The 15,179-nt window shown below is 45.4% G+C and overlaps 1 protein-coding gene across 2 annotated transcripts in view; it reads right to left on the reverse strand.

Moving 5' to 3' along the window:
• COMMD5 (COMM domain containing 5) overlaps positions 1-15,179 on the reverse strand; it is a 503,146-nt gene that overhangs the window by 95,844 nt on the left and 392,123 nt on the right. For both annotated transcript variants that reach the window (XM_044057574.1, XM_044057573.1), the window contains one exon: positions 11,693-11,768. In XM_044057574.1, coding sequence (XP_043913509.1) covers positions 11,693-11,768 — 76 coding nt within the window. The remainder of the gene's footprint in view (positions 1-11,692; positions 11,769-15,179) is intronic.

Below are 15,179 nucleotides of genomic sequence, written 5' to 3' on the forward strand. Positions count from 1 at the left end.
GGATGGGAACCCCTGATCAAGGTAATAAGGTCTTCTGCCATTTTGAGCATCTGTTTCTTAGGCATGGAAGTCTGTCCTGGAGAATGCAGTACTTGTTTCTTTGTCTTTAAAGCTGCTGTAGTCTTTGCTTTTGAAACTGAAGTAGGCTTTACATATAGCTGTGTAGGTCTGAAAACACCCTCAGAAGCCGATGCCTGCTCAGCGGCTCCGGACCCATCTGAGGGAATGATTTCCGAGTGTCCAATACCTTGAGTATCCCAGAGGCCTAGCTGGCTCCACGTGGGAGTCGTCAGCGGCCTGTGGCTCTGAGGTAGTGGGTGTCAGGGCTGCAAAAGCGCCTCACTGAGAACCAGCGAACCTGCGACTGGCTTAGCGGCAGCCTCGTCGTCTGTTTTGGATCTCGGATGCCTGTCCCTCTCTTTTTCCTTGCATTTTTTAGAAACTTCAGTCGTCGGCTGTTCCGATGGCATTATGTAATTGAATATTCGGCCAAAGTTATGATAAGCAAAATCAAACAGATTCTTTAGTGCGTTTGTTGAATCTAGCACAAAACCGACAGCTAGCAACGTTATGATCAGGGCCTAGGCAAGGAATACAGTAAGAATGATAATCCTTATGAGGTATTTGTTTCCCACAAGAAATACAATTGTTAACTTTTTCTGACATCGGTCTGGAGCAAGAAAAAAGTTTCCCCAACAGGGTACTTAGCTTTAATAACTTCGGATCTGAAATTCGTCTGTGATAATCTCAGGAGTTGGCCGACCGGCACTTGCGAACTGCTTTTGCTTCGAGCACCGCGCGGCAAGAAAGACTGAAGAAAATGGCGTCGGCTGCATCTTTTATACCCCTGGCGCACTGACGTCAGGGAAGAAGCGACAGCAACTGACGCCGGACCTAGACTTTGGAATTCTGGCCGACTGCGGGTAGCCTGCCAGCAGGATAACCCAAGAGTAACAACTGCAACAGTGAAACATGATGAACATCCTGATCTGAAGATTCATATTCTCTCTCTTGCCAAGGCCTCTTATCCGGATGGGGATGGGAACCCCTGATCAAAGTAATTAGGACTTCGGCCATTTTGAACATCTGTTTTTTAGGCATGGAGGCCTGTCCATGGGGCTGTTGTACTTGTTTCTTTGTCTTTAGAGGTGCTTTAGTCTTTGAAGCTGAAGTTGTTTTAACATATAACTGTGTAGGCCTGAAAACACCCTCAGAAGCTGATGCCTGCTCAGCGGCTCCGGACCCATCTGAGGGAATAGCTTCCGAGGTTCCAATACCTTGAGTTTCCTGCAGCCTAGTTGGCTCCACGTGGGAGCCAGAAGCGGCCTGCGGCTCTAAAGTAGCAGGCGTCAGGGGCTGCGAAAGCACCTCACTGAGAACCAGCGACTGGCTTAGAAGAAGCCTCGTCATCAGCTTTGGACCTTGGATGCCTGTCCTTTTCTTTGCGTTTCTTTTGAATTGTGGTAGTCGGATGGCTATCAGACAACATTGTGTAATTAAATCTTCTGCCAAAATAGTGAAATGCAAAATTGTACCGACACTTAATAGTGTGTTAGTTAAATCTAGCACAAAACCGACAATTAGCAACGTCGTGATCAAGGCCTAGGCAAGGAATACAGTAGGAATGGAAGTCCTTATGAGGGATTTGCTTCCTATAAGAAATACAATTATTAACTTTTTCTGACATCGGTCTGGAGCAAGAAAAATGTTTCCCCAACGGGGTACTTAGCTTTTAATGAAGACTTTGGATCTGAAATTCGAATATGAAAATCTCAGGAGTCGGCTGACCGGCACTTGCGAAGTGCTTTTGCTTCGCGCACCACACGGCAAGAAAGACTGAAGTAAATGACGTCGGCTGCATCTTTTATACCCCTGGCGCACTGACGTCAGGGAGGAAGCGACAGCAACCGACGCCGGACCTAGACTTTGGAATTCAGGCCGACTGTGGGTAGCCTGCCAGCAGGATAACCCAGTTGTAATGACTGCAACAGTGAAACATGATGAACATCCTGCACTTACCCCGTGTCGACAAGTGATGAGTGTGTGGCAGTTGGCGATTCTTCAAACCACTTTCTAATAGCAACATTTCAGGGAAGGCCAATGTGTTAGCCGACAGATCGAGCGTGTCTATTGTGTACTGCCTCACTAGTAGTCTCTCAACTTGTCAATAGCGAAACAGATTTTTTGTGAATGGGGCCAACCAAGCTGTGATCTCAGTTTCTCCCCATAACTTCAAATGCAGCAGGCCCAGATGGAGAGTCAGAGAGAGATGCTGTTATTCACAACTGGCTCCCCAGTCTCCTTTATGCATACCCACTGACCCCCCACATTACAAAATTTCTACAGACAGCATTCCAGTGAAAGAGCAAGGTTATCCTAATTGCCCTTTTCTGGTCTCAACAGGTATGGTTTCCCTTCATTTGGCCTCACTTATTACAGCCTGCATTTGTTCTGAATTCCCAGATCTATTATCCCATCCTTCCAGCCTGCCTCTCCCAGACATTCAAGCTCACAGCACGTTTTTCGACTTTCAGTGATGGCTAGATAGTACCACCTTTCTTCTCAGGTGCTACACATTCCACATCTTCAAAAAGGCTTCAATTAGGAAGAGACAGGAGTAAATGGAAGCTGTTCTCTATATGGGCCTATGAGAGATACCCGGATCCTTTCTCAGCCCTCAGTCCAGTAGTTCTAGACTTTCTCGCCTCAATTTTCCACAGTGGAGCCAGTTACTCTACAACCAAGGTACAGTTTGTTGCTAAATTCACCTTCCATACTGGCAAAAAAAATCATTCCTCCTTGGCATCTCTCAAATTATGCAAAGTGTTCCTTAAGGGTGCCTTTCTTCTCAGAACCACTATTAAGTATCCCACTCCTCCTTGGGATCTTATGGTACTTCTACGGGCCTTGACACTGTCCCACTTTGAACCAGTGGCCAAATTAGACCTAAAGTTTTTATCTTGCAAAACCACTTTTCTAGTTGCCATTACTTCAGGTAGACAAGTATCTAAATCCAGGCATTATCTCATCAGCCACCATACCTGATTATTCAACAAGACAGTTTCCATAAGCAATAATCCCTCCTTTTTAACAAAGGTATCATCTGCAATACTACTTAATCTATTAAATTTCCAGTTTTCTGCTTCATTTGTTGGATGTACATGGACACCTCAAATTAGATCTTCACAGAACAAAATCCCTCAGGAAATCGGACTAATTGTCTCCTTCACAAAGGCACAATTGAGTAAATCTGTGTCAAAAGTAACTTTAGCCAGAGGGCTCACTGATTGTTATTTCTTGCATTTAAAAGGATAAAGGACTGACCTTTACAGGGTCCTCCAAGGGCATGATCTAGCTCCACCTCTTCTGTGTTCTTATCAACAACTTCAATAGATATTTGTGCTGCTGCCACTTGGTCCAATGCCCATACAATTACTGCTCATTACATGATGGACAGTTTTTCTAGTTACAGGGTAGAATTTGCTTCTGTCATCCTCCGAAATATCCTTCTAAGCAGCTAGTGACTCTGTCCCAGTTGAGGAATGCATGAAAAAGACATCAGATACAAAAGTTATGTACTCGCCACAACGATGCATCTGTGTTGTCTGTTTCTGTCCTTCCTCAAATTCCTTCCTCCCAATTCCAAGTTCCTTTTCAAAGAAGAGTTCTATACAGTTTTCTAGTATGACCTGTGGGGTATACCCTAATATACCTTTTCCCTACTTCAGCTCCAGATCTATCTACCTATCCAGTCTTATCTACATGAACATTTATGATTTTCCCTCATATGGGTCCTTTGAATCACTGGACTGGCAGGGGAAACGCAATTTGAGGTAAGGTAGGGTTTGGAAGGAATTATGGTATGGGTAAGGGGAGGAGTGTGAGCTATAGGACCTCAGTTTGAAAAGCCACTGAAGTCAGATTAGAGGATGTATCCAAAACCCATCAGTTGAAAAAGGATGGAAAAAGACAACATAGATGCGTCATTATGGTGAGTACACAACTTTTAATTTCAGTGATGGCTTTGTTTCTGAAATGTGTAGAGAGAACTGCAGCTATGTAACAGAAACGGAAGCCTGGAATTTATTGCCTATGAGACTGTGTAACCGTTGCCTGAATTTAAAAGTCAGAAGTAGAAAGAAATTGGTGAAAACTTTAGCAACTGGTAGTGAAAGGACCAGATAAGTTAACATAGTGCTTCTACATGCTTTCTTTCATTGAAAGCCCACGTATTTCTTTGTGCAAGTGTACAGCTGTTTGTAAATTTAAATATCCAGCATAAATAATTTTGTTTAAAGTAAAGAGTTGTATTAATTTAACTTAAAAAGCTTGTGGTTGGTGGTTTATTTACACTACGAGGATGTGTGTACACAACTGATGGCATCTCAGTTGTTGGTATATCTCTCTTCCGAAGAGTGACTGCTTAAAGCTACTTCTACCAAACATTTAAGGGTTATTTTATTTGAAAGATAAAATTAGTTGTGTTTTTGATTTACCAGATCGGTCTGAATGTTACTGCAGTGTCAAGGGTGATGGTACTAGAAAGATACCATTAACTCCTCCCACAAAGTACTGTGTGTGTGTAAAAAATAGTGGATAAGTTTCAGTTATGCTTTTGTAAGACAGAAGTGGAAGGTACTGGGCTGAAAAAGATCATATGGAGTCAGTGATTATAAATCTAATCTTGAGCTATTCACTGTAAAGCTTACTTGGGTGTAAGCAGGTGTTGGCTACCACATGTAGTCGCAACGTACATCTGCCATGTGCTATTAAAGCAACCCTTTGTGTGTTAGTTCATAGTAGCCACGTGGACAACGACACTATAGTCTCTATCCATCACATATAAACTGGTAGCAATGAATGGGAATTTTATGCCCATTTATCACAGTAACAAAATGAAGAAATTATTATTTTTTTTTAATCTGGAAGAAATTAGAAGTTATGTCCTTACCATAACGTTCCATGTGGAGTGTTCATCTCGCCTTTGTTCTTACACCTGGGTTCGGAGCCGATCCTCGGCTCCGTGTCGGCCGCTTGCAAGCTCTGCATCGAGAAGAAGCTCGAGACTAACCTAACTCCCACAATCCCCCTCTGCCTTTACCTCAGATCTAGTTTGCAAGCAAACCAGAAGTCAGAGAGAGAGCATATTCATGCAAAAACAAACAACATAACTGTACAAGCACTTATCCATATATATATATATATATATATATATATATATATATATATATATATATACAAGATATACATATATATACAACCACTGCAAAAGCAGAAGCCAAATAATCCAGACCAGGCACCAAACTGTACGTTCTTCCTGAGGGTGGGAGGGTGGGAATGTAAGAACAAAGGCGAGATGAACACTCCACATGGAACGTTATGGTAAGGACATAACTTCTAAATGTGAGAGTGTTCGATCTCGCCGCTTGTTCTTACACCTGGGTAGCGCCCCTAGCTCCATGTTCCTGAGGAACTCACGGGAGAACATTCTTGAGCACAGTGGAACCAAAGGTTGCCCTGTCCCTAGAAACCCTGTCTACCTTGTAATGAGAAATGAATGTATGTGGTTTAGACCAAGTGGCAGCTGCACAAATAGTGTCTAATGGTAGGCGAGCTGCATGAGCCAGGGATGTAGAAACTGATCTTGTAGAGTGCCCCTTGGGTTTGACAGGTAAAGTTTGTTCTGAAGAATCATAAACGAATATAATGCAATCAGTTAGCCATTTGGAAAGGGTTCGTTTAGTAACTGCTACACCTTTCCTGCTATCAGCGAAAGCTACAAAAAGTTGATAAGATTTCCTGTGATCCTTTGTTCTATCCAAGTAAAATTTAAGTTGTCTATGAACATCCAACTTGTGTAACATATACTCCAACTTATTGGAGTGATTTTTGAAAAAGGTAGGCAGTTCAATGGATTGATTAATGTTATTAATAGAGCAAACTTTGGGGAGAAAGGATGGATTAGTGCGAAGAGATACTCTGTCAGAGTGAAAGATCAGATAAGGGTGTTTAATGGAAAGAGCCTGAAGCTCAGACACTCGCCTAGCGGATGTAATGGCTACCAAGAAGAGGGTCTTCCACGACAAATACTTCAATGGACAAGAGGAGGCTGGCTCAAATGGAGGTAACATCAATTTAGATAATAAAAGAGATTTAGATTCCAAGGAGATGTAGGAGTTCTAACTGGTGGTCTAATATGGAAAGATCCTTTTAAAAAGGCCTTACAAAGTCTGTGAGCCATAATAGGTGCCCCACATTCTTCCACATGAAAGTTGAAAATGGCAGCCAATTGCACCCTTAAAGTGGCTGGAGAAGCTCCTTGGTGGAACAATTCTGTTAAAAACTCCAAGATCTTGTTTAAAGGAGCTATAACAGGGTCCAAATGCTGTGTATTTGCCCAGAACACAAACCGCTTCCATTTACTAGTGTAAGTCTTTGTAGTGGAAGCTTTATGAGAAGCTACTAGTATATTCTGAACTGCAGGTGAGAGAAGATCAGACCTGGCTAAGTAGGGAAGCAGAGCAGCCAAGCTGCTAGATGGAGTGACAAGAGCGAGGGGTGGGGAGCCCCTGACGAGTGGGTCAGTAGATCTGGTTCCGGGTCCAGCATCCAGGGTCCCTGAATGCGATGTGCCAGAAGAAAGGGGAACCAAATTTGACGAGGCCAGAATGGGGCAATGAGGATAATCGTCCTTTGCAGGTTGTTGGCTTTCTGCAGAAACTTTGCAATCAGGGGAAAGGGAGGAAAAGCGTACAGGAGACCCGGGGGCCAATCGTGAACCAGCGCGTCCCTGGGGACTTCCCCTGGAGAGGGTAATAGGGCAAAGTAGCTCCTGCATTTGGCGTTCATTGGAGACGCAAAAAGATTGCAGGAAGGCTGGCCCCACTCGCGAAAAATTCTCTTCGCAACTGACTGTTTAAGGGACCACTCGTGAGGCAACATGATTGCTCTGCTCAGCCTGTCGGCTATGACGTTGGATGACCCCGGGATATGCGTTGCAATCAGAAAGCGACCCGTGGACTCTGCCCATTGCCAGATTCTCATGGCCTCTCTGCATAGCTGATAAGACTTGGTTCCCCCTTGTTTGTTTATGTACCAGACTACGGACATGTTGTCCATCTGAACTGCAATAGTCCCTAGAGGAAGAAGGGGAGCAAAGTGTTGCAACGCTAGAAACACTGCCCTCAACTCTAGAACATTGATGTGCAGATTGTACTCTAAATCGGTCCATTCGCCTTGGACTGTCTGTCCCTGAAAGATGCCCCCCACCCTATCAGAGAAGCGTCCGTGGTCACCGTAGCTGTCGGCGTGGGTAGCACAAATGGTCTTCCGCTGGAAAGGTTGCAAGTTTGAAGCCACCAGGCTAGGTGTGATTTGCATGTGTTTGTGATCAGAATTTCGTGTGTCAGAGGTAGTTGTTGGAACGACCATTGTGCAAACAGTAGCCATTGCAGAACTCTCATGTGCAGTCTTCCCAATGGTATCGCAATGAGGGAAGCTGCCATGAGACCCAAAACCTTCAGAACCAGTTTTGCTGGGGATTTTCTGGATGACAGAAGAAGAGATATGTGGCTTTGTAGTGAGGCTATCCTTTCTGCAGGAAGCCTTAGAATTAAATGATGCATATCCAATTCTGCTCCTATGAATGAGATATGCTGTGATGGCTGTAGTGAAGATTTTTCGAAATTTACGGAAATTCCGAGGTGAACACAAAGCTGTAGTGTGTAATCCCTGGCCTGAATCAGTTGACGCTGGGTGGTGGCAGATAGGAGCCAGTCGTCCAGATACGGAAACACCTGGAATCCCAGGCGTCTCATGTGAGACGCCACCACTGCCATGCATTTGGTGAAAACCCTGGGGGCTGAGGTCAGACCAAAGGGCAGGGCTCGAAACTGAAAATGGCTGGCTCCCAGCCGGAAGCGCAAGTGATCCCTGGACGCCCTGGCCATTTTGATGCGGTAGTATGCGTCCTTCAGATCTATTGAGCACACCCAGTCGTCCTTCTGTAAAAATGGAAGGATCGATTGAGGCGTGACCATTCGGAACTTTTCTTTCTTGACGAAGGTATTGAGGTTGCTTAGGTCCAGAATCGGCCTCCAGTCCCCTGTCTTCTTTGGAACTAAAAAGAACCTTGAGTAAGTTCTGAATCCTCTTTGGTCCGCTGGGACTGGTTGGATGACTCTTTTTTTCTAGCAGCTTTGAAATTTCTATAGCTGCAGGGTCTCGCAGATGGGGCGGCACATCTGGGAGTCTTCTCATTGGAACGGGGGCACTAGGAAGGGTATTCTGTAGCCTCTGGTAACAACGCTTTTTACCCAGTTGTCTGATGTAAGATTTTGCCAGGCCTGAGGGTATAAAGCTAAGCGACCCCCGACTGCCTCCAGAGCAGGACAGTCGGGCCTCTTCTCAGGAGTGCTGGAAAGGTTTTCCAGGGGGTGTATCCCTGTCACCTTGGTTTTGCGGACCCCCTCTGCCGCCAGGGCGGCGTCTTCCACCTCTGCCCCTCCTCTGCCTCTAGAGGGGCATCACCCTGTGTGCCTGGGAAAGATCCTTGGGGTTTTCGAAACCACATTTTTCCACCGCGTTGCCCTTTGGGGTACGGTCTGGATGGGGTGGAAAAACGGACTCAGACAGCAGACAGAGTCTTTCCCTCCTGTTCACACCGGGTAAGGGTCTCCTTTACTTTGGGGCCAAAGAGAGTGGCACCGTCAAATGGGGCGTTAGTAAAGGAAGACTTGAAGGCTTCCGCAAATGAACATAAGCGCATCCAGGATTGTCTACGAAGAGCAATCGCTGAAGCTGCTGCCCTACTCGATCCTTCGGCTGCGTATGAGATCAGCCTCATGGACGAGTTTACAATGGATGTAAGGGTATTGAGATATGCTGTAACTTTCTCTGAAACAGCAGCATCTGTAATACCCTGGAGGGTATCTCCCAACTCTTTGACTAGATCCCTCTGTAGTCGTGTAAAGTGGGTCAAATAGTTCAGGGATCGCATAGAAAAAGCTGCTGAACTAAAAATGCGCTTCCCGTACCTGTCCATAGTCCTAGAATCTCTGTTAGGCGGATGGACAGATGAGGAAGATTCCATCTCCTTTTTCGTGGCCGCTGCCACCACCATAGCGTCCACTGGAACTCCCTTTGTTAGATAAGCCTTGTCTTGGGGTGCAGTAATATATTTATTAGGCTTTCTAGGGACTGGTTCCACCGTGTCAGGTGTCTCCCACGCCCTTCGAGCAATCAGCTCCATTAACTCATCGAAGGGCGGAGTGACCCAGGAGGAGGAAGGGCGAGCACCAAATGCCTTCAGCAAGACTGACTCATCCTCAGAAGGGGGGAGGGATTGCCAATCACCTCTCTGCTTTAGGATCTCCAAGATGTCAGAAAAAGAGACATCCTCTGAAGGTGACTTTGGGGACCCTTCTGACTCATCCAAGTCAGTGTCCGATGTCAATGATTCCTGTGGAGAATCTAAGTGTCTCCTCTTACACAATCTTTTCCTAGGGACTTCTTCGGGGGGAGCATCCAAGAAGCCTCCGAGGAAGAGGGGCACCCTCCAGGGGTGGCTGAGACACAGGTGCTCGACGCTTAGATGTAGCCGTGGGTGCAGAGGAGGATAACGGTCCTTTATGGGGAGGAGAGGCTGCTTCTGCTGATGTGGTTGTCTGGGTAGACAACACCTTCCTCATGAGGTCGAAGGCCCCCGGGTCCCGAGTCGAGGTATCTCCCGGTTCCGAAGAAATGGGAAGAATCCCTGAAACAGGCACCGAAGGCATCGACCCCGAGGACGGAACCGAGTCGATCCGAGCCGAGGCCCCGAGAGGGAGCGTCGGAACCGAAACATCGGTCCGACTCTCGGTCCCGGAACCAAGGATGGATCTTCGGCTCCGAGACTCCGGTACCGGATCCGACGGAGTCGAGGTGAACGGAGCCGACCGAGAGAAGGACGGTTCTGGCACCGAGGGCTCCACAATCAGCAGATCAGCCTCTTCCGGCTCCGAAGACTGGACAGGTCTCGGAGGAGGAACAGATGGAGATAAGGGAAGGCCTTCAAGTCTCGACACCAATTGAGAGGAGACCGAGATGAGTTTGGATAAGGCCGTATTCTCCATTAACTTCTGCACCACGCGGTCTACATCGGTGTCGGAGAGGGGTCTGGAAGAGCGTGTTGAAGGAATCGAAGACGGAGCCGACCTCAACAGTGTCGGGGGAGGGAGCTCCGTCACCGGTTCCAAGACTCGAGGCTCGGAAACTGACAACAGTTGAACACTCGGTCCCGAAGTCTGTGGAACCGGTGATCGAACTTTAACTGAAGAGCTCGGAGCCGATGACTTGGGCTCCGACGTCTTCGATTCCTTCGAGGATTTGGATGCCTGGTCTGAAGCATCCAGAGCCTCTTGAAAAGTAGGTTTTAAAAGACCCCTATCCATGAGTTTCCTGCGCCTATCTGTCATGACCCTTCCACTGAAAGAATGACAAATTGAACAGTCTTCTTGCAGATGGAGAGGGCCAAGACAGTAGACGCAGGAACTATGGTTGTCAGTAACTGACATCTTTTGCCCACATTGGCAACGTTTAAACCCAGATTTAGCTTTCTCAGACATCTTAAGTAAAGCTAACAAAGAGGAGTAAAAGTCAAGTCCAGTAGGTATGTCCAATCCGGTAATTTTGTCAAATCCAGTAAAAAGAATGTCTATCCGGTAGTCAATCCAGTAAAGGGTGGGGATAGTCCCCGAGGGAAACTCTAATAAAGTTTAAAATAACTTTAAACGGAACCGAGAATTCCTCGAAACAGTATCACACACACACACAGTCACTAAATAACTTTTTGGAAAAAAATAATTCTTAAGAAATATAAGAAAAAATATTTAAATCTTAGCTTTAGGTGCTCGAGCTCGATCAAGTGATGCGAACGCTGCAGCGGCAAACTAGATCTGAGGTAAAGGCAGAGGGGGATTGTGGGAGTTAGGTTAGTCTCGAGCTTCTTCTCGATGCAGAGCTTGCAAGCGGCCGACACGGAGCCGAGGATCGGCTCCGAACCCAGGTGTAAGAAAAAACGGCGAGATCGAACACTCTCACATCAAATATTTTACATTTTGCAGAGAGTACATAAAGAGTTTGGTCTTTTAATGCAGCATCATTGGAAACCTGGCATCATTTCACCCAGTTGTCCAATAATTAATCTGAATTGCATTTTAACATTGGTACAGTACATTTGCATGCACGCAGTACAAACTAAATATTGTGAATGGACCAGCACATGTAAAAGGTTAAAAGAGTAAACATTAACCCTCTTAGCAGACCTGCATATCCCAGGAGGGAGGAGGGTACCCTGGTTTCTGCTCCACACTTCAGTGCCCCCCTGGGGGGGGGGGGTGTACAATACCAACCAAAAATGTTGGGAATGTACCAGATGTGTACTGGACTCCATGACTGCATGTTGCTTGAATGGAGAAGGGATCACAGGTACTGTATAATGAAAAAAAAAACTAAGGAAACAGAATGACACTGCACTAAAACCACCAAACTTCTCTCTGGCCACCAAATAATGGATAAGATTTCAGGGATCCAGAGACTGAGGAGGGGCACCAGAAATAGCGGATGTTCAGCTGTAGGGGAATTAAAAAATGTTTAAGAGTTTCACCAATATATACTGACAGAAAATCAAGGAATAAGGAAACACAAAACATACCTCAAACTGGTGAGCATTTCCATCTGAAAGTTTCATCTGCATTAAAATGGAAGGCTGGAGTGCACGTGCCAATGAGCTGTAATGACAAGCACAAATTAAAAAAATACTGTTGATCAGGAATTAGTACCCAAATGCTTCCAATAAATGTTTCTGACAATAGTTTGAACTTGGTTGTTTCAATTTCCATGAATATACACTTTGGAAATATAACACAGAAATAACTGTAATCAAAAAAGGAGTTACTGTATGCTATAAGATACTGCACACATCTTCAGAAAGCAGAAAACATATCTAAATACATTAAGAACTTACCATAACAGCAGATGTCCTACATATCACTGTTGCAATATTCTTAACAGATCGGTTGTAGCTTGCTGATGTCAGGCCACGGTACCAAAGCTTTACCGTCTTAGGACGTATGTCCAGATGATGACTTCAGCTTGTGGACATCAGGGTATGAAGTCAGATGTATGTATGAGGTCATCAGACCATCTCCAAGCCAGCAGCAGCCTGAAGAAAACTGAAGGAGATGGGTCATTTTAGAGGGACTTGGTTTGAAAAAGGTAAGCAAGCTGTCTATCAGAAAGGTAAAATCCTGGGACATTGTGTGCAAGTCTGTCCATGTAAGGCATAATGTTTGAGCCAATAAGGAAAAAAAGAGAAGGGTGATAAGGTGGGAGGGAAAGAATACTGCAGTAGTGATCAGTAAGACAACTACTGCTAAGGTAAGTTCTTGCACAACTGTACTATGTCCTGACTGAGTCACTGTTGCAGTATTCTTAGCAGATGGGTGATTCCCAAGAGCTGTAGAGAGAGAGAGAGAGAGAGAGAGAGAGAGAGAGAGAGCAGAGATAAGGGTAGCAGACTTGAGGAAAAGGGGACACAGTCCAGGAGACCACACAGAATAATTATGGCAAATACTGCCCTAGACCTGGAAAAGGCATCTAGCTTGTAGATATTGTGAAGGTGTGAAATGACCAGGTAGCTGCTTATAAAATGGACCTGGTATCCACGGCCTTGTAGAAAGAACCTGATGAAGCCACTGAGTGTAGTGTGCTTTTGCTCATGTGGGTAAAGTTGTTGCATCATGAGATTGGCAGAAGAAAATAGCCTTTGAGATCTCACAATCAATACATTGTTTGGAAACTGGTTGTCCTAACTTGGAATCCATAAAAGATGAATAGCTGATCTGTTTTTCTTATATCCTTAGTTTTGTCTAGATAAAACCGCAACTGTCTGTGAATGTCGAGTATAACATTTTGCACCCCCCCCTCCATTCTGGGTATTAAGGGGGGAAAAAAGTAGGAAGATTGCTTGCTTTGTTGAAGGTAAGCTGACTAACCACTTTTGGCATGAAAGATGGGTTGGCCCTGAGGCTTACCCTGTCTTTGTGGAAGATGAGGAAGTGTGGAATAGCCATGAAAGCATGGAAGTTTGAGATCCTAGAGGCTGAAGTCAAGGCCAAGAGGAGCCCTGTTTTCCAAGTGCAGAACTTTAGAGTAGCCGAAGCAGCCAGTTCAAAAGGGGGTAAAAGTAAGGTTTTCCAAAACAAAGTTAAAGGTCACATGGGGGTGATAAACTTTTCTTGAGGGGAGTTTTATACCTAAAACCTCCAAGGAAACCTAACCTCTGTCCTGGGGGTAAGAGGGGGCTTCAAAGGTAGGCAAGCATTAATGGCAGATAAGTGGGCCTTAAAGGAAGAATAAGTCACACAAGTACTGGAGTACTGTGGGAGTGTCTGATAGAAAAGGTTGGAGTTTACACTTAAGGCACCAAATGGAAAATCTTTTCACTTGGCTGTGCAAGACTTCCTGGAGTTAGGATTCCTGGCCTCTTGTAGAATTCAAACAACCTCTTCAGAAAAGTTGTTTCTTGTATGAATTAGAATTCTGACATCCACCAGTTATAGCCTGAGAGATGTCATACTGGGATAAAGGCACCACCCTTTCCATTGAGTGATTAGATCTGATTTTGGAGGGATTCTCCAGTAACTTCCTCTTGATAGGTGAAAGAGAAGCTGGAACCATTGTGCTGTCTTGGCCAAAAATTGCCAGTAGCAAGAGTTTTGGAAATTCCTTCTGGACCTTGGGATGGAGCCTTGGGAGCAGTAGTAGTGTGGTTATGCATAAATGAACTCCCTTGTCCATTGGAAGAAGGCATCTGTCCTCCAAGCTAGAGGTGATAATATTCCTTGTGGAGAAGAGGAACAGTAGGGATTGCTCTGAGGAGGCAAAAAGGTCTATCTGGGGGAGGGGGTCCCCTATCTGAGAGTTATGGATTTGAACACTTGTGTTCAAGGACCATTTCCTCCAAGTCCCTGCTTACAAAGTCTGCCAAAATGCTTTGCTGAGAGGGAATATACACCGCAGTAAATATAAGATTCAGCTGACAGCCTAGGTACTAGCCTGCACAGGGGATAGGATCTTGTACCTCCCTTGCTTTATATACATCACTGAGGTGTTGTCTATGTGCACTAGCAGTGTGCCTAGATTCCAAAGATGTGAGAAAGTCTGTAGAGCTTGCAGAAGCGCCCTCATTTCCTTTAAGCTAATCTGTCCTTTGAGTACACAGGCAGGCCACTCCCCTTGGACTCTGTGGTCTCCTGTTCAAGGCTCCCCCCCAATGAACTATCTGAATCATCTGTAAACAGGACTTGGTTGTGTGGGGCTGGAGTGAATGGAAAACCTGGGTTGAGCTTAACCTGGTTGCTCCACCAAAGGAGTTCCTTCTTGATGAAAGGAAGAGAAAGAATGTGGGTGTCAGTGTTGGGGCCACATTGACTTAAGATGCAGTTATTTTCCTCATATGTAGTCTGGTGAGGATTAGCACAGGGATGGTGGCAGCAATGAGTCCCAAGGCCTTGAGAGCTTGTCTGGCTGAGCAATGATCCTCACTGGAAAGTATTAAGAACTTGGTGGCTAGGGAAGTGACCTTCTCCTGAGGAACAGAGGCATGCAAGGCAGGAGTGAACAGAATGCACCCCAGAAAGGTCAGCTGTTGGGTGGAAACGAGCTGGGATATTTTGTAATTGAGGATGAACCCCAGAAGAGACAAAAGTAGTAGTGTAATGGCAGTGCTTTAGAAGAGTATCCCCAGATATAGCCTGAAATAAAAGGTCATCCAGGTAAGGGAATATTTGAATACTTGGAGTGTGGTAAAAAGCCAATACTGAGGTAAAACACTTCGCGAAAACCCTTAGAGCTGTAGAAAAACCAAAGGGCAAAGCAGTAAACTGAAAATGTGACGACCCAGTACAGAATCTGAGAAATTGTCTGCAGTAAAGGTGGATAGGAAGATAAGCATCCTTGAGGGCCAAGTATACCAAAAAGGCTTGGGGAAGTAGGAAAGGTAGCAGACTTTATAAGTGCAGCATTTTGAAGGATGGAACTCTCAGAAAGGTAATTAACCTTGAGAGGGGTCCAGGACAGATCTCCACTGACCCTCTTCTTGGGACAAGATGATCCTTGGTGTAAACCCTCCTTCCTGA

This window comes from Protopterus annectens, chromosome 15.part0 (genome assembly GCF_019279795.1).
Source record: "Protopterus annectens isolate FY-2018-M chromosome 15.part0, PAN1.0, whole genome shotgun sequence".
Taxonomy (NCBI): Eukaryota; Metazoa; Chordata; order Ceratodontiformes; family Protopteridae; genus Protopterus; species Protopterus annectens.